Genomic DNA, 17,713 nt, shown 5'->3' with positions numbered 1-17,713 from the left:
CTTTCATTTTTTATGGCCAGCCCATTGAGATGCAGTATCTCATTTTTTGAGGGGGTCCTTTTTCATTTTTATTTATTTAATTTACTTGTTTTATTAATATATTATTCATGTCATTTATTTATGTATTATTTATGTCTTTATTTCTGATTTGGAGTGCAGTGGATACCACATTTGCCTATTATGGGTAATGTCCCCGGTTCGAACCCGGTAGGAGACGTATGTTGGCCTGGACACCAGGCTGTACTTGCCCAAGACACACCACAGGAAATGATGCCTCTATGACTCTAATGGTTAAGGGATCCAACCAACCCACCAACCATGAATTCATTTTTTTTTTACGAGTTATAAGATTGCATGTGTCTTTGCCAATCACAAATGTGAAACAATGTTTTCATGTTTATAAATACACAAATTAATACTTCAACACTAATAATAATGATTAATGTTAATCGGCATTGCCGAAAATAAAGAACTTTGGCATAAAAATACTCTGTTTTAATTTTTGTCAAGAAACTGAACCGGATAAGGACCCAAATGCGTGATCTTTCTCACACAAGCTTTTAATTTTACGAGAAATGGAGAGTCATGCACGTTAGGCAACAGTCTAGAGTGGAATGATAGGAAGCCAGAAGCCGACGAGATCGATACCAAATGACCGAGCAGATATCGGACAGATGGGGTCGATACCGGACAGGACGGGACAGACAGGATTGATATCAAAACAGGATATTGAAAATAAACAGGACAAACGAGACAGGAAACGAAACTGGAAACCAATATTAAACAGGACAAAATAAACGGGAAAAAAAACGGACAGGAAATACCATCAGGAAACAGGACCGAGTCAAAACCCGTGTCTTGCGGGACAGAGATTCGTTGACGTACTGACAAAGGAAGAGTGAGGGCATTGAGCTTAAATAGACGGAGAGCCAGTCTGTCAACGAGCCGCAGCAGGCGCCATAAGGGCGGGGCCAATTGGGTGCCATGGCAACCGTGACAATTTTCGATTAAAGTTGAGATAATCTTTAAATTTGTTGTTTTTATTGTTATTTAAAATTCCCCACTCAAGATAAGATGTAGGAGAAACACTGAGAAATTTTATGAAAATGAATCACTCAAAAATATAAAAATAATTAATCAATGACGTAAAGGGACAGTGTGTAATACCTAGAGGGAGATGACATAACTGTATGTCATCTTGCTGCTATGGGCACCCAAAAAACAAAATCAGAAAAAAGTTTGGGTGAAAAAAAAGAAGAAAAAAAAGGTATGTTTTATGGTCATTCTGAGTCTCCGTAGATTGTATTCCTACTTATTATTTTTAGTAAACGTTTTCTGTTGCATCACAGAATACACAACATCCAAAGGTCAAATAATACACGCTGTCTCTTTAACTTTAATCTCAGGGCTGGGGCCTCAAATTGAGATCCTGAGAGTTGTAATTGCCCCCCGGGCTGCCAGTTTGAGACCCCTAAATTGAAGTACCATAATCTACATTTTGCATGAAATATTTAAAAATAAAAGTTGGAGTTATTATGATCCAGGCTGAATACAGTCAGAAAATAATAAAAACGGACATTCTTGTCTCCTCGGAAACATATCACACAGAAAGTAAATACTTTACAGGGAGTGCAGAATTATTAGGCAAATGAGTATTTTGACCACATCATCCTCTTTATGCATGTTGTCTTACTCCAAGCTGTATAGACTCGGAAGCCTACTACCAATTAAGCATATCAGGTGATGTGCATCTCTGTAATGAGAAGGGGTGTGGTCTAATGACATCAACACCCTATATCAGGTGTGCATAATTATTAGGCAACTTCCTTTCCTTTGGCAAAATGGGTCAGAAGAGGGACTTGACAGGCTCTGAAAAGTCAAAAATAGTGAGATATCTTGCAGAGGGATGCAGCACTCTTAAAATTGCCAAGCTTCTGAAGCGTGATCATCGAACAATCAAGCGTTACATTCAAAATAGTCAACAGCGTCGCAAGAAGCGTGTAGAAAAACCAAGGTGCAAAATAACTGCCCGTGAACTGAGAAAAGTCAAGCGTACAGCTGCCAAGATGCCACTTGCCACCAGTTTTGCCATATTTCAGAGCTGCAACATCACTGGAGTGCCCAAAAGCACAAGGTGTGCAATACTCAGAGACATGGCCAAGGTAAGAAAGGCTGAAAAACGACCACCACTGAACAAGACACACAAGCTGAAACGTCAAGACTGGGCCAAGAAAAATCTCAAGACAGATTTTTCTAAGGTTTTATGGACTGATGAAATGAGAGTGAGTCTTGATGGGCCAGATGGATGGGCCCGTGGCTGGATCGGTAAAGGGCAGAGAGCTCCAGTCCGCCTCAGACGCCAGCAAGGTGGAGGTGGGGTACTGGTATGGGCTGGTATCATCAAAGATGAGCTTGTGGGGCCTTTTCGGGTTGAGGATGAACTCAAGCTCAACTCCCAGTCCTACTGCCAGTTTCTGGAAGACACCTTCTTCAAGCAGTGGTACAGGAAGAAGTCCGCATCCTTCAAGAAAAACATGATTTTCATGCAGGACAACGCTCCATCACACGCATCCAAGTACTCCACAGCGTGGCTGGCAAGAAAAGGTCTAAAAGAAGAAAAACTAATGACATGGCCTCCTTGTTCACCTGATCTGAACCCCATAGAGAACCTGTGGTCCCTCATCAAATGTGAGATTTACAAGGAGGGAAAACAGTACACCTCTCTGAACAGTGTCTGGGAGGCTGTGGTTGCTGCTGCACGCAATGTTGATCGTGAACAGATCAAAGCACTGACAGAATCCATGGATGGCAGGCTTTTGAGTGTCCTTGCAAAGAAAGGTGGCTATATTGTTCACTGATTTGTTTTTGTTTTGTTTTTGAATGTCAGAAATGTATATTTGTGAATGTTGAGCTGTTATATTGGTTTCCCTGATGAAAATAAATAATTGAAATGGGTATACATTTGTTTTTTGTTAAGTTGCCTAATAATTATGCACAGTAATAGTCACCTGCACACACAGATATCCTCCTAAAATAGCTAAAACTAAAAAAGCCCCACTCCAACTTCCAAAATATTCAGCTTTGATATTAATGAGACTTTTGGGTTCATTAAGAACATGGTTGTTGTTCAATAATAAAATTAATCCTCAAAAATACAACTTGCCTAATAATTCTGCACTCCCTGTAATGATGTGATTATAATAACAATGATCCATATGCAACCAAACCAATTCCTCCCTTGATAAGGCAATTAGCTTCTTTTTTTTTTTTTAATTTCTGATGAAATTGGTTGAATTTTTTTGAGACGCATCATAATTAAGTCAACGGTAAGTGGGTGTTTTTGAATCAAAGGTGTTTTATCGTGTGCTAAAAAGAACTGTGCGGCGATGCATGCCGTGTTTGGAAAACAGCAGCTTGCAGAGAGTGATTAATAATTGTCAGGGACGACTCCGACGGTGAATAAAAGATGAAGGAAGGAGTTGGATGAATCCCACAAAATGGAAGAACGTGCTTGCGTGACTCCATTTTCCAACATTTCAGCTGATAGCCGGGGTAAAAAGGGTTTTTTGTAGTCTCTGTCTCATGCTGCTGTAATAATGTTCTCCCTTCAGCTACAAACCTATGTCTTCTTGTTTTCCTACCATAACTTTAGGATGGAGCTAAAATCATATGATTGATGCTAGATTTTTTTTCATATCACCCGCTCTTCTCTCTAGATTTGAATCCTGCCTCTCCGACAACCCCAGACTGCAAATAACGCACCGGCCCATTTCCAAAGGTGTTCCCCAGGGAGCACTGCTTGATACCCTCCTTTTCATCATGTTGGTTTTGTCTTCTACGGAATTCAGAGCCACTGCTGCATTTCTATATATAATAAACAAAACAAAAATATCACCATTGCAAATCTGTCCTTTCCCTGTTGTAAAAGCAGCACATGTTCAAACCAGGTTTTTCAAATTTTTCAAAAACCAACCTTTTTTATTTGAGGCCTGGATCTAGGAAAACAAATATGTAAGGGCCATTTATATTGTCAGGCAAAACAAAAACACATGTTTCCTGTTTATGAATGTAGATGTAAATGGTTTGCATTGATGTAGCGCTTTTCAAGTCAATGAAGACCTCCCAAAGTGCTTTACAATGTACTTCACACTTTTCCCATTTACACACTGACTAAGCGATAGCAGCGTCAGCCATGTAACTACCTGCTATTGGTGGCATTAGGGATTCAGTGTCTTACCCAAGGACACTTCAAAATATAACACGGAAGAGCCGGAAATTCAACCTGCGACCTCTTGGTCCCAAGACGAGCCCTCTACCCCCTGAGCTAATACCGCCCCATGACTTGTGATTAGAAATTGACTTTAAAACCTTTTATAGAAGATTAATTTAGCAATTTACTCAATTTTGAGGTGATCAAAAACTCTTGTGACCAACAAATAAGTATTCGTCCTGTCAGTTGAGAACCAGGGTTTCCCCCGGGAAAACTTCCTTGGTCCGGTGGTCAGGGACAGGACAGACTGGCTTTAACCTAAAGTGAACATCATATTTTGAACAGTGTATGTTGAAGTCTAATTGGGGGAAACTGTGGCCCATGGGCCTTAATCTTAAATTGCTCCAGAGCCAAATGCAGGTTTTTGGCGCTTCCTAGTGGCTCCCTGGCACGTTTCCAAAAACATTTGATAATGGAAAAATATATGGTTGCTGCGGGAGGGAACCGGATGGTGAATGCAGTTTTCAAAAAGGTCCACATGATGGCGGCAAAGGATCATTTGAAATAAAGTGTATTGTGTCCTTAATCCATTCAGCTGTGCAATAAAACGGCAAGATAATTTTTTCAAATTATAATTTGACGGTACAGAAGTTGTTCGTGAAAATAAAAAATAGAAAAGTACTCGTGCCCGTAAATTGGGTTTGTTTGTAATAAATAAATCAATTAATAAATATTGTTAATGCATAAATAAAGTTTTTTTTACTTCGTGGATTTTTACTACCGCAAGGACAAATTTAGATTGCAACCTTGGAAAAAAAAAGCTGTCATGATTACTGATGTCACTCAGCTGTGCCCGCTCATTTGGCGCCAACTGCTGCGGGTTCTGATTGGCTCCCTGTCAATATTTGAACCCAGTCCTGTCTGTCCCTTGTGGTCAGTATGTCTGCGAACCTCAGTATATACTAGGCAAGCCTTTTTTTACCCTGAATCCCACCTGTCCCGTTTTGGCTCCTGTCTGTCTCCGGCTACGACCCGTTTTGATCCTGACCACGTCTGCTCTCCCGTCCCAGCTTACGACCCGTTTCTGACCTCGACCACGTTTTGCTCTCCTATCAACCTGTTTTTCCATCCATAACACCGCCATCGCTCGCTACGGAAGATCCACTTCCGTGTTCTGATCACAAACAGAGTATGAGAGCGACTTGCTTCCCGCGCCTAGCGGACACCGGATCGTGGGCGAAGCCCTTCCTTTTTCTTTTATTAAAACTTGTGAGAAACGTAAAGCAATTGGGTCCTGTTTCCGTTTTGGTCCTGACAAAAACAGCAATTGCTGTGACTCCGTTGTGATCTGAAAAACTGAAAAAAAGCTACAGATACTAAATAAGAAACATCTTACTTTTTTGGCATGTTCTGCATTTTAATGTACTCCATGTGATATCATGCTTGATGTTTTTTTTTTATATCAAGGAGAAATATTACTTTTATTGTTCACTTGTTCATCTTTATACATACATACTTTTTGAATCCCGAAGCGATCAGTTCTTTAAATAAATTACTTTAGCCTCGATAACCTGAGTGTGAGGCCAAATCTAACTTTGATGCTTAAGATCCGTAACATTTTGGCCTGCTTTTCAACAGTGCTGCCTTATACATCGATTGGTGGGAGATCACACAACTGCGATGCTCTGCTTTGTCTCGGGGGCTTTTCAAAAATAAAGACGTCTTTATCAGAGAAAACACACACTGTAGTTCATTGCCGATTTCATGGCACACAACTCAGACATAAAGTAGAATGCTCTAATTTTTGTCAAAGAAGTTGACTTTGCTCCCAAGCACAAATCAAATTCGACTGCATGCGTCTCAATTTTGCACTATACTGTGTATGAAATATGATTTTTTTAATGGTGATGGCTAAGTATCAATAATCAAGATAAGAAAGATAAATACATCAATAAATAAATGAGATATGTGAGCTGTTAAGCAGCACGGCAGCGCTGTGGTTAGCGCATGTGCAGCACATTTCTGAGGTCATGGGATCAAATGTTCCTGCGTGGAGTTTGCGTGTTCTCCCCGTGCTTGCGCAGGTTTCCTTCGGGCAATCCGGTTTCCTCCCACATTCCAAAAACATGCGTGTCAAGTTAATTGGCCGGTCCAAATTGTCCCTAGATGTGAAAGAGCGAGTGAGATGGCCGTCTCTGTGTGCCCTGCAACTGGCTAGCAACCCGTTCAGGGTGTCCCCTGCCCACTGCCCGAAGATGGGCTCCAGCACCCCCGCGACCCTACTGTGGATAAGCGGTGCAGATAATGGATGGATGTAACCAGTTTCTCATATTATTTGTCCTATTTCACAAATAGTAATACTTAAATCAAATCTTAATTGTGTTGTCCGGAATTTGAAAATATTTTACTATCCATCTATCTTCTGGCTTAAATCATCATTAGAGCATCGGTCAAGCTGCTTTTCTGGCACGTGCGTGTACTTGCTTTTCCTCAGACACGCACGAATAAAGTCTTCTTTTTTTTCATCTTTTGGGGGTTTGGCTTGGGGTTTGGGCTGTATTTAAAACAGTCCTTTTCTTACTTTCCTATGCTACATGAACAGAAATCTGCGAGCACACGCATTAATTTACTCTACACCCCCTTACCCACCTCGCTTTCCTGTTTTCTAATGTGTTGTGAGTCCTGAACAGCTCTGATGTAAGTGGGATAGAATAAATACAAAGGCTCTTTGAACTCATTCAAGCCCTGTTAACACATACTTAATAGTGAGAGTATTCTACTTTCAACTTTTTAAAGACACCTAAAACATAATATTCCACCTTTAACATACAACATTTATAATAAGCAGAATTGTTTGTTAGTGATACCATACAAATTTACTTAAACAAGATGATATTTAAGAAATAATACAAATAAAAATGATTTTTTTTTTATTGACTGTATGATTAGTAGATTCAAAGTAAATAAAAATACCTAATATTTTTGTCACCTGCCTTATCAGATCATTTGGCTTATTTGATCATTTGATTTCCTATTTTAAAATAGACAAAGAGACAAACTCTTTCTGTATTTCTATCCATCCATTCATTTACCCGGCCATCTATCTATCTATCTATCTATCTATCTATCTATCTATCTATCTATCTATCTATCTATCTATCTATCTATCTATCTATCTATCTATCTATCTATCTATCTATCTATCTATCTATCTATCTATCTATCTATCTATCTATCTATCTATCTATCTATCTATCTATCTATCTATCTATCTATCTATCTATCTATCTATCTATCTATCTATCTATCTATCTATCTATCTATCTATCTATCTATCTATCTATCTATCTATCTATCTATCTATCTATCTATCTATCTATCTATCTATCTATCTATCTATCTATCTATCTATCTATCTATCTATCTATAACGGGCTGGCTACGTCCATGGATTCGATAGTATTTAAAATTTTGAAAGTGAGTTTCAGGGCAGGCATTTTGCAGGGCAATAGTTGTAGAGATCTCCCATGGACACAGGAAGGCGCCCTTCGCTCGTATCATGTAGTTATCAATAATCTAAAATGAAACCACATATTTCCTTTGCCTTTAGGTCTGCGGGAATCTGATCGGCTAAAATGACATAGGGAGGGGCAATGGGCGACGCAAGGCTCACCCCACACGCGCACGCCTTCAATGAAAAAGCGCACACATCACTAGTCATCTGCCCTGGAGAGCGTGAACAGTGCGCACAAGTGCTGTCTTTATATAGAAAGCAACACGGGACTCGCTCGGGCTGCGTGCGCCTGAGTGATGAGGCTCCGGCGCATCCTTCCATTACGCAGCAGGGGTCTTGTGGGGCCCCTCGGAGCCGCACCGCGGACTGACGGACCTGAAACTTCGCCTGCTGAACTTGCTTCCATGAATAGTGTCTGTTTGTCAATGCTGCTCCATCACAGATCAGGATTCGGACCACCGGGAAGTTGTAAACTCCCTGCAGTTTTGACTCCATATGTTTTGAGGACAACTTTGAAAAGAGGGATCATCTCTTTCCCACTATGGTCGCCGTTCCCGGAGGGGAAATGGATTTAGAGTCAAATGAAACGTCACGTTTGTCCCGGAATGAGAGTGTCACGGGACCAAGGACTTCGGCCGGGCTGTCCACTGCGCTGGCCAGCGTGCTGATCTTCACCATCGTGGTGGACATCCTGGGGAATGTGCTCGTTATAATGTCAGTGTGCAGGAATAAAAAGCTGAGGAATGCAGGTGAGACGATACACGAATTCGGAAGTTCTATTGTTGTATGCATGCTCACCTGCTTTGGCACTGCTGTTACATAATCCTTAGTCAATCCACACACAGTGCAGCTACATACATTTCTCAAGATAAACACATACCTGTCACCTTAGCCAACCGCTCCATTGTTTCGGATTGCAGTTCCCCTTAATAAGCGCTCCTCAACCAAACACAATAACCATACCTACCAAGACTGACGCTTTATTTATTAGACCAGAAAAAAAGGAAAAATTTAGAAAAAGCCAGAAAAAAAGAAAAGAAAGAAATGTAGGAAAAAAGTAAATAGAGAACAAAAAGAAAAAAGTAACAAGACGGAAAAAATAAACACAATGAGATTTTTTTTAAAGGAATTAAAAAAAAAAGTAGAAAATAAACACAGAAAAAAGAAAAAAAAGTTTGTTGCATTCAAATAATTTCCAATTATATCAAGTGAATCGTGTTGCCAACTTCTACTAAAAAATGTGATTAAGTACAGTTCTGTATCTTACAACCGACTAAATAAGCCCCCCAAAATGTTAATATTATGCGACAAAATATATCAGGAAATAAAAAGAAATGGATATCTTGTGAAAGAATTGTAAGAACAAACGACGTATGTATGTCAGGGACCAGAACAAGCACTCGGATCCAATAGCGTCAGTTTTATAGTTTATTTGGACAAGGTTCGGTGGAGCAGGCTTGAGACGTCGGATCTTGGTAGCAGAAAGCCTCTTTGGACGGAATGGCAGCTCCGTGGTGAAACGCGTGACGAGCAACGTAGCAGGTAAGTCGGTGGCCGGGGCGGGAGAGTAGATCGTAAACTTGTAACAGAAAAGGGTCAGGCAACGAGAAGCAGGCTTGGAATAGACAAAGGGATCGTGGGTACCTTGAATGTTGGAGGCTCACTCATGGAAACGAGGAGTACACTCGAACGTCCATCTCTGGACGCTGACAGCTTAAGTAGAAAGCTTCCACCAATCAGGAAGCACGCCAGCTGATTACCTCAGGTGGCTCCAGTTAGGTAATCACGACAATGTAGGCCGTACAACCTTTGCAATAGTACATGAGTCAATTCATTCAGAAGAGAAAAATAATTTTGCATTGCCGGAAACTCAGCAACATGTAACTTGATGTCAAGTTTTGGACATGTTTGATTATTAATTATCTTGCCACACTTGGGATTATGGTGGCTCACTGTTGTTTCAAGCGTTGCTCACCGACTTTGTGTGAACGCTCAGACCCGTGGAAAATTAGAGGGAACATTGGGGTCAAGTATACACTTCTTAACACAAGATGGTGATAATACCCTGCACATATGAGCTAAAAATCACGTTTAAGAAAAACAAATACATTGAGATGGTGACATTTTTATCTATATCTGGTTCACGGCGTGTAATTCAGGTAGAATGGTGGCTCGTAAAGTCAGACCAGTTAGGAACAACTGTGTTAGATTTTTCTACCTTTTAAAGCACCAACCGATTTAAAAATAGATAAATAAAATCTACTACTTTTTCAAATATAAACAACAACAAAAAAACTTGTTTCGAGATTAGAATTTGAGTGTACAGCTGCTTTATTTTGAAGACGATCACATTAGATTTTTGTTTTGGTAAAAGTTTGCCACTCTTAGTTTTAAACAAACACATGTTGTTCTCTTTTGTATAATTCTGGAGACGGAATATGGTTCACACATAAGAATATAATGCTCTATAACATATACAGTAGCACTTTTTGTAGTCAAAAGCTTGGCATGTATGTAGCAATCTATGATGACTTTATCATCTGCTACCCGTGATGATCTGGACCAGAACCAAAATGGGCAAGACGAGGTCGGTCTGAAAAAAGGATAATTAGTTTTTATTTTGTTTTTAAAACATGTTCCTGTGCACGGCCTACACAATTTGAAACCATCAAAAAAAAGTATCAAATACGGGAAAAACATAAAATGACAGGTTTGTAAACACTCTACAAGCCTAAAACCTCCCCCGTCTCTAAAATGAATAAATGAAGGCCCAAATTCAACGTGTGTATCCTTTTTATTTTGTGGCTGGCCTCAACCATCGACTGGCCTTATATTTTTAAAGTTCAAATGTAGTTATTTATTTAGTTGACTCAGCTTGAGCACTTTGCATCAGTTTTTTTTTATTTTTGGCTGGCATTTTACCTTTGCAGACTATTTTGAATACTTCGAAAGGTCCAAAGATGTAATTAATTGTTCTAAACTGGGATTTGGCTGGTGACCCACCTTGCAATCAAGTCAGCTCATTTTCAATGATTAAAAACTGTAGATAAGGAATTAAAATGATAAGGAATCTTGCATTTTAGTCAGGGATGTTCGATTCTTTATTTTCAGGACCGATAGTGAAATAAATTTCCAACTTTTGTGTCCTAATTTATTTAATTTTTCTTGTATTTTTCCCCTTGTTTGTCAAATCAAAATGTCCTTTTTAATGCAATCGAGGAAACAGAAAGGATCAAGGACAGAAGGGAAAAAGCTGGAGCTTGTGTATTGACAGTCTAAATCCCTTTTACAGTACTTATACATTAATATATTAATGTCATTATAGGGAACCCAAAATACTGGTCGAGAAAATACCCTAGCTCAGCCTATATTGACTTAAATTCATAAGTAAATACCCTAACATCACGACGTAATATAGGGAATTATAAGTTCCTGCAAAGAAAATATTGAGTGCAATTCATTAGTTATTGATAAAAACTTCCACCTTTTTGAGTAAGTAAAAGCACTTCTTAACATTCTCTTATTTTCTCTCCCATTACAAAAATGTGTGAACATTTTACAGGTGTAAATACTCTGTACATTTTAGAGTTTAAAGTGCCAAAACTGAATATGTTTTCTTCATCATGGAGTTTTCATCAAAATTAGATTATACCTATTGTTTGGCTTTTTTCCCTTAAGTCCAGAACAATTCTCAGTGGAAAGGGAGTGGCTGCGTGGCGCCGAAAGTACTTAGGGTATGAGGGGCCTTAAGCAGAGGCTGCAGTTCTGATTAAGTCCAGAAGTGGTTCACATTAGTAAAAGTACATTTTTATCTTTAATGGACTTGTTTTGTACGTGCTTTTGACTTAGTCAATATGCCTTTATATATATATATATATATATATATATATATATATATATATATATATATATATATATATATATATATATATATATATATATATATATATATATATATATATATATGATACTATGTTGTTACTCAGGTTATTATTAGAAGTAAGGTTTAATAGACCCAGTCAACCACTAAACACCTAATTTTGCTAGAAAATCAAAATGACCAAGCACTGGTGAGCTGTTTTCAGACCTGGTCCATGAGCACCTCCGCTGTCCTTAGGGGGCACCCTGGTGCCTGCGGGTATCTCGTTGGAGATCCCTGCTTTAGAAGACTTCATTGCTTTAATTGCCTCCATTTTTTTAACAATTATCTTGGTTGCGGCCATATTCCTGAGCGAGGGTAACGATGTGTGAGCCATCTTAGTATTTCTCCATTATCCCTAGCTTTGTTTCCATTGTCGTTATCGTCTTCTTGCCTCTACTGTACACTAAATAGGATCTCTGCCCTTGCTTGTTTATATTCAAACGTTGTTTTTTCTAATAAATAAGTGTGACATTGCAGCGCGATTGCGTGATCACAACAGAAGATGTCAACTCGAGACTGCCCGTTTATTTCTTTTACTACTTTATACGGTAGTGCTAAAAGGCACGATCGCACCTAAATCCGTATTAAAAAGCTCGTAATACAACTTGGAAAGCGGCAGTCGGTTCGGCGCTCGACAGGCTGTTATCTAAAGTGAGTCCCCGGAGGTGTGACGGAGTTTCCGCAGCCTTGCCTGTCTTCTGTCACATCTCTCCATAAATAATAACCACGCCTTCCCTCCATTTGGCTTCATCCTTGGTCCAACATCCCTGATAAATCACATCCTTCCTTGCCTGTATCGGGACCAAGGTGAGAGACGGTTGCATTACTTCACACCCAGAAAAATGCCATCGTGTTGTCGTACACTCGGAGGGATCCCGGGGGGAAAGGCATTGCGAGTGGATCATTTATGTCCCTTTTATGCTCTTTTTCTTACTTATGAGAAAGGGCTGTCCTGTGAATGAGCCTGTGGGGATTTCCGTTTTAACTGGCCTTAAGTGTCCTGCCATGGGGGCTTTTAGTCCGACGGGTTCTCAGCCAAATAAAAAAATCAACTCTGCAACATGGAGCAAAGAAAGCCTTTTGGTTTCTAGCTATGAATATTATCAAAACAAAGCGTGACTGTGATCTATTGTGAAGCTCAAAACACTAAGCATAGTTTACACAGAGCGTAACAGTTCAGTTCAGGTCTGTTTTGTTATTTTTATTGCTTTCAAAATAAAACCTTTAAAGCTTTAACCTTGGATGGAACGCTTTGCGGTTGCTTAACTCACAAAATAATTTTATGGATTTTCTAATCTATAGTTAAATATGATATTGTTCCACTCTCTGATGCCATCTCCAGATCGCAGCCTCTGTCAGCTCATTCCTCAAGTACTAATAAACTCTCCTTTTTTCATATTCTTGGGGGTTTCAGTTGGTCTTTGGCCTGTATTTAAAGCAGGCCTTTTCTTTTACCATTTTCAGGCTACACTAACAAAAAAACCTGGAATGAGCACAAAATCACTCTCCCTCTCTCCCCCCTTTCCTGCTTTGTAATGGGTTGTGAAAAGTATTAAGGCTTAAGGATTTAAATATTCAACTCATTCATTATCATAACATATTAATGTGTTTTCAGAATAAATTTTCCTTGAATACAAAACGTGAAAATATCTATTTAAACTGACTGTTAAACTGACAGCATACACCAGCCTATCACAGTCGCGCACTCAGACAGTCATGCCCAACCAACACCAACAAACACATAGACACACAGCCCTCCACAACCTGCCCCGTGATAGCATTTGCTATGTGAGGTCTGCTGCAGAACACAATGCGAGATGAAAATCTGAGAAGTATTAAAACCACAAAAAGTAAACTGCAAAACAGCGAGAGAGTACTGTATTCCCTTTTTCACTGGTCAAATGGCCTGATGATTGACCAGCAGACAATCCAAGTCGCAGTCCTCCTTTCACCAGAGATCGCGGCGACCTTGTAAAGAGTATAACTAAGATATAAAATGGATGAGTGGGCCAATGAAAAGGCAGCAGTGTTTTACCTCCATGACGGATTTCATTCAAAGACACTAACGTGAACTCACAGTGGCCTGATGTTGTGAAATACACTTTTATTATTATTTGTTTCTCTTTTTTTTCCATCTATCTCGAGGTAAAACAATTGGTAAAAGGACAGCTCTTATCTTGGGAGTCTTGTTCATGAAACGCCTGCAGAAAAGCAGCACCCCAGAGTATGTACTCACAGTTGGAAAGGCAGTACTATTTTTTTCCCCCCTTCCTAAGGTATCCTTGTGATAAATACGGCTCTAGAACTTAGTTTTCAGGCTGCGGGGTGAGTTGGGGTTAGAAAAGCTTGTCATATTCATCTCTCTGAGGATAGATGCCTTCGATGAAAATGTGCTTCTTGTAAAAATCACTAGTGTGTATGTTTGTTTACGGATGATTTATCTATCGAAACAAAACTTTCAGACGGAGGAGTTTGATACCACTTCCTTTTGGTTACCAATACACACATTAAACCCTAAATCTATTATTTTCTGCACCACTTATCCTCATTAGAGTCACGGGGGGTGCTGGAGCCCATCCCAGGTATCTTCGGGCAGTGGGCAGGGAACATCCTGAACTAGTTGCCAGCCAGTCGCAGGGCACACAGGGACAGACCACTCACTTGCTTACTCACACATAGGGAAAATTTGGAGTGGATAATTAGCCTAACATGAATGCTTTTGGCAATGTGGGAGGAAACCGGAGTGCCCAGAGGAAACCCACGCAGGCACGGGCAGAACATGCAAACTCTACACGGGGAGGCTGCGGTAGCTGGACTTAAACCCTTAAGCTTTGCAATGTGGGGCTGCGCCCTAACGACCAAGCTGCCGTGCCAAAATCCTAAATCATTGATATTAATATCAAATACACAAATACAGTATGTGACAATGTTCTCTGGCAAAAAACAAAAACAAAAAACTAACAGGGTCAGTGTTTTTTCACATTTCAAATCCTTAAAAAAGGAGCAAAATACAAAAAAAAAACCAACGCGATTTGGGTCAAGATTGGATCCATTTACTTCTCCTTCCCCTAAATGGGCTAACTTGGTTCTATAAAAAGTCGGATTCATCCTAGTAAATTATGTTTTTGACAAAATTCGGATTATTTTTCACACAACTCTTGTTAAAGTACAAAATAAAAGTACAATTGACAACATGAATAGTGGTTTTGTCAGGACCAGAACGGAAACAAGTCCCACTTGCGTTACGTTTCTCACAAGTTTTATTGGAGGAAAGAGAAAGGGCTGTGCCCATGATCCGGTGTTCGATGGGCGCGAGAAGCAAGTCGCTCTCGTACTCAGATTGTGCTCCAAACGCCGAAGTGGATCTTCCATAGCGAGCGATGGCTGTGTCAGGGACAAAAAACAAAACGGGGTCGGTAGCCGGGACTGGAGAGCAAGGCGTGGTCGTGGGTCGGAAACCAGAACGGGAAAGTAGACGTAGTCGGGGGACAAAAAGAGATCGTAAGCCGGAACGGGAGAACAGACGTGATCAGGTCGTAGCCGGAGACAGACGGGAGCAAAAAACGGGACAGGTGGAAGTCAGGATCGAAAAAGGCCTGCCTAGTATTCACTAAGGTTCGCAGACAGATTGACAACAGGGGATTGACAGGACTGAGTTCAAATAGTGACAGGGAGCCAATCAGAGCACGCGGCAGTTGGCGCCAAATGAGCAGGCACAGGTGAGTCACATAAGTAATCATGAAAGGTTTGGTCAATAAAATACCAGTGAAGTGTTTGTTTTTTACAATAGGTCCCACAAATTGGGTCATCGTAAACAAAATAGCACACCAAAATTGGGCTGAATTCTTTGAACAGTCTGTTTTTAATAAAACAAGAAAAACCTACTTTTACAATTTGGCACCCAGGGACAATGCTTCTGAAATCGTATTTATATGTTGTGGTATTGAATGAGGTAATTAATCAACTGAACCTAGTAAAAAAAGACAGAGAATATTCAATTTCCTGTGGTTTTAAAAGTTCCGTAGCCAAGAAAATCAGCCATTTTTATCCATGCCCTCTTAGCGAAGGTCGTAAAGTCTTATGAGAATCGGAATGACCGAGAGTCGCCGGTCGCCGCTGTGACTCTAATGAGGACAAGCGGCGAAAACATGGGGTCAGAGCGGACTCGGAATAATGAGCGTTTACACTTTCAAACACGTTACATAACCCGATGCGCTCACGGATTGACGTGCCAAAAACAAAAGTTTGCAAGAAGCGTCGCTCCGAGGAGGCACAATTAGATTATCGATTTGGCAAGAAAAATCACACAGTTGGCTGCTCTGACACAAGAGTGCCGTGGCTGCAAAGCCCCGTTGAGAAATATTGCGTGCACGGGGTGAAGATGCAAGCGTGTCCTCTCTTTCGCATGGATACCGAACTCGGTGGCTGACTGATGGTTGTAGTCGCGGATTAGTTTATAGTTTTTAGGTGTTGAAGTCTTAACAAATAAATATAGAGACAGAGAGATGGAGTAATTATTCAGCGGCAAGGGAACTTCACTCTTGGGGCCTCTGTTCTCTCCTTTCGGAATGCAATTTGTATCGCTGTCGGTGTCTCAACAATCTGGGCCCTGTTCTTAAGAAGCTATTTATAGCCTCGGCTCTTTCATATGAATGTTTCATTGTACTTATTTCCTTAAAGGAAAGGAAAGTCCTGGGACAAAGCTGTACAAGGTCTCTTTAGTGTAGTGGTCCGTTTTTTAAAAGGTGGACGTTTTGTCTTTTATTTATTTATATTTTCCGGGTTACCTCGCAGTACCACGTCAACAACAATGATATACGAAAATACACAGTACAGAGCAAAGTATGACAGGAATTAAAAGTTAGACATTTGGGGTTGTTCAAAATTAAAAGGCAAAATGGTCGGTTGCTAAAGGTCAACCGGCTAATTTTCTTCATTTTTACAATGGCAAAATTTTAATTAAAAATACAACATATAAACCGGTCTAGGGTTCGATTACAGCTACCACAGTCCATTTGCGCGGTTTGCTTGCTCATCTTGTGCTTGAGTGGGTTTCCTCCGGGCACTCCGGTTTCCTCTCACATTCCACAAACAGCCTGAGCCTAATTGAGGAAAGCCTGACATTTACCATCAATTTCTTTACTATTTTCTCTTCAAAGCCTGTATATTGCATGCCCCACCTTGGAGTGCCATGTCTCATCTTGTTGCCTACAAGTTTTCCCAACGTTGATATCAAAGACAATTCAAACAATTCCCATTCTAATTCTAATCGTGAATCAAATCCAAGTAGTGGCAACGAGAGCAATTGCGCTTAGCCACTGGACCATCAGTGGTACAAATAACATACCTCAAGGCATTAGACTTGATCTCATTGTCACACTATTTTTATTGTTGCAAGGAATGCTGATTTGCATAGTGCATTCTCATAGGTTAAACAGTCCCTCCAGTTCTTTACCAAATAATTTTAGAGAATGGAGAAAATAGAAAGTCTTTCACCAAAATACTATACAAGCTCTTTCATGTACAAATACATATTATACCAGCTCAGTAGCCTAGATGGTAAGGCGCCCGCTTTGAGACTGGGAGGTTCGGGTTCGCGCCCCGGCCGAGTCATTCCTAAGACTTAAAAAGTGGTCGGCGGCGCCCTCTGTTGGCTGCGGCTGCATCGGCTCGCTACAACGGGTCAGGTGCAATCGACATTTCGTTCTGTGTACATTGTTACACAGAATGACAATACAAGGAAATTATTATTATATTATTATATTACACTGAGAGGCTTTTGACGCACAGGTGAAGAAGTGGAAATACTGTTAAACCTATCAGAATGCACTGGGCAAATCAGTGTGGTGGCACTGTAAAATAGTGTGAAGATAGGATATGGTCTAATGCAATTTTGTATGTTGTTTTTACCACAGGTGGTCTAATGGTATTATGTCGGCATTTTCACCACCACTACTCCGGTTCGGTTTCTATTGCGTATTATGTTTTGCAATTTGGGTCAGCGGAAACCGTACAGATGGAACATCTTACTTTAGTTTCAATTTCAATCCCCTCTACTTATGAAAAAT

The 17,713-nt window shown here is 40.2% G+C and overlaps 1 protein-coding gene across 1 annotated transcript in view; it reads left to right on the top strand.

Moving 5' to 3' along the window:
- Positions 1-7,941: 7,941 nt before the first annotated feature.
- Positions 7,942-17,713, top strand: part of mtnr1c (melatonin receptor 1C) — a 34,149-nt gene continuing 24,377 nt past the window's right edge. The window contains exon 1 of the mRNA XM_088344106.1: positions 7,942-8,472. Within this exon, the coding sequence (XP_088200232.1) occupies positions 8,265-8,472 (208 nt within the window). The 5' untranslated portion in view covers positions 7,942-8,264. The remainder of the gene's footprint in view (positions 8,473-17,713) is intronic.

The sequence above is a fragment of the Urocampus carinirostris genome, chromosome 9 (genome assembly GCF_059441175.1).
Source record: "Urocampus carinirostris isolate Australia breed hairy pipefish chromosome 9, RoL_Ucar_1.0, whole genome shotgun sequence".
Classification (NCBI taxonomy): domain Eukaryota; kingdom Metazoa; phylum Chordata; class Actinopteri; order Syngnathiformes; family Syngnathidae; genus Urocampus; species Urocampus carinirostris.
The sequence above is the reverse complement of the archived record's forward strand: the minus strand, read 5'-3'. Positions and strand labels throughout refer to the sequence as shown.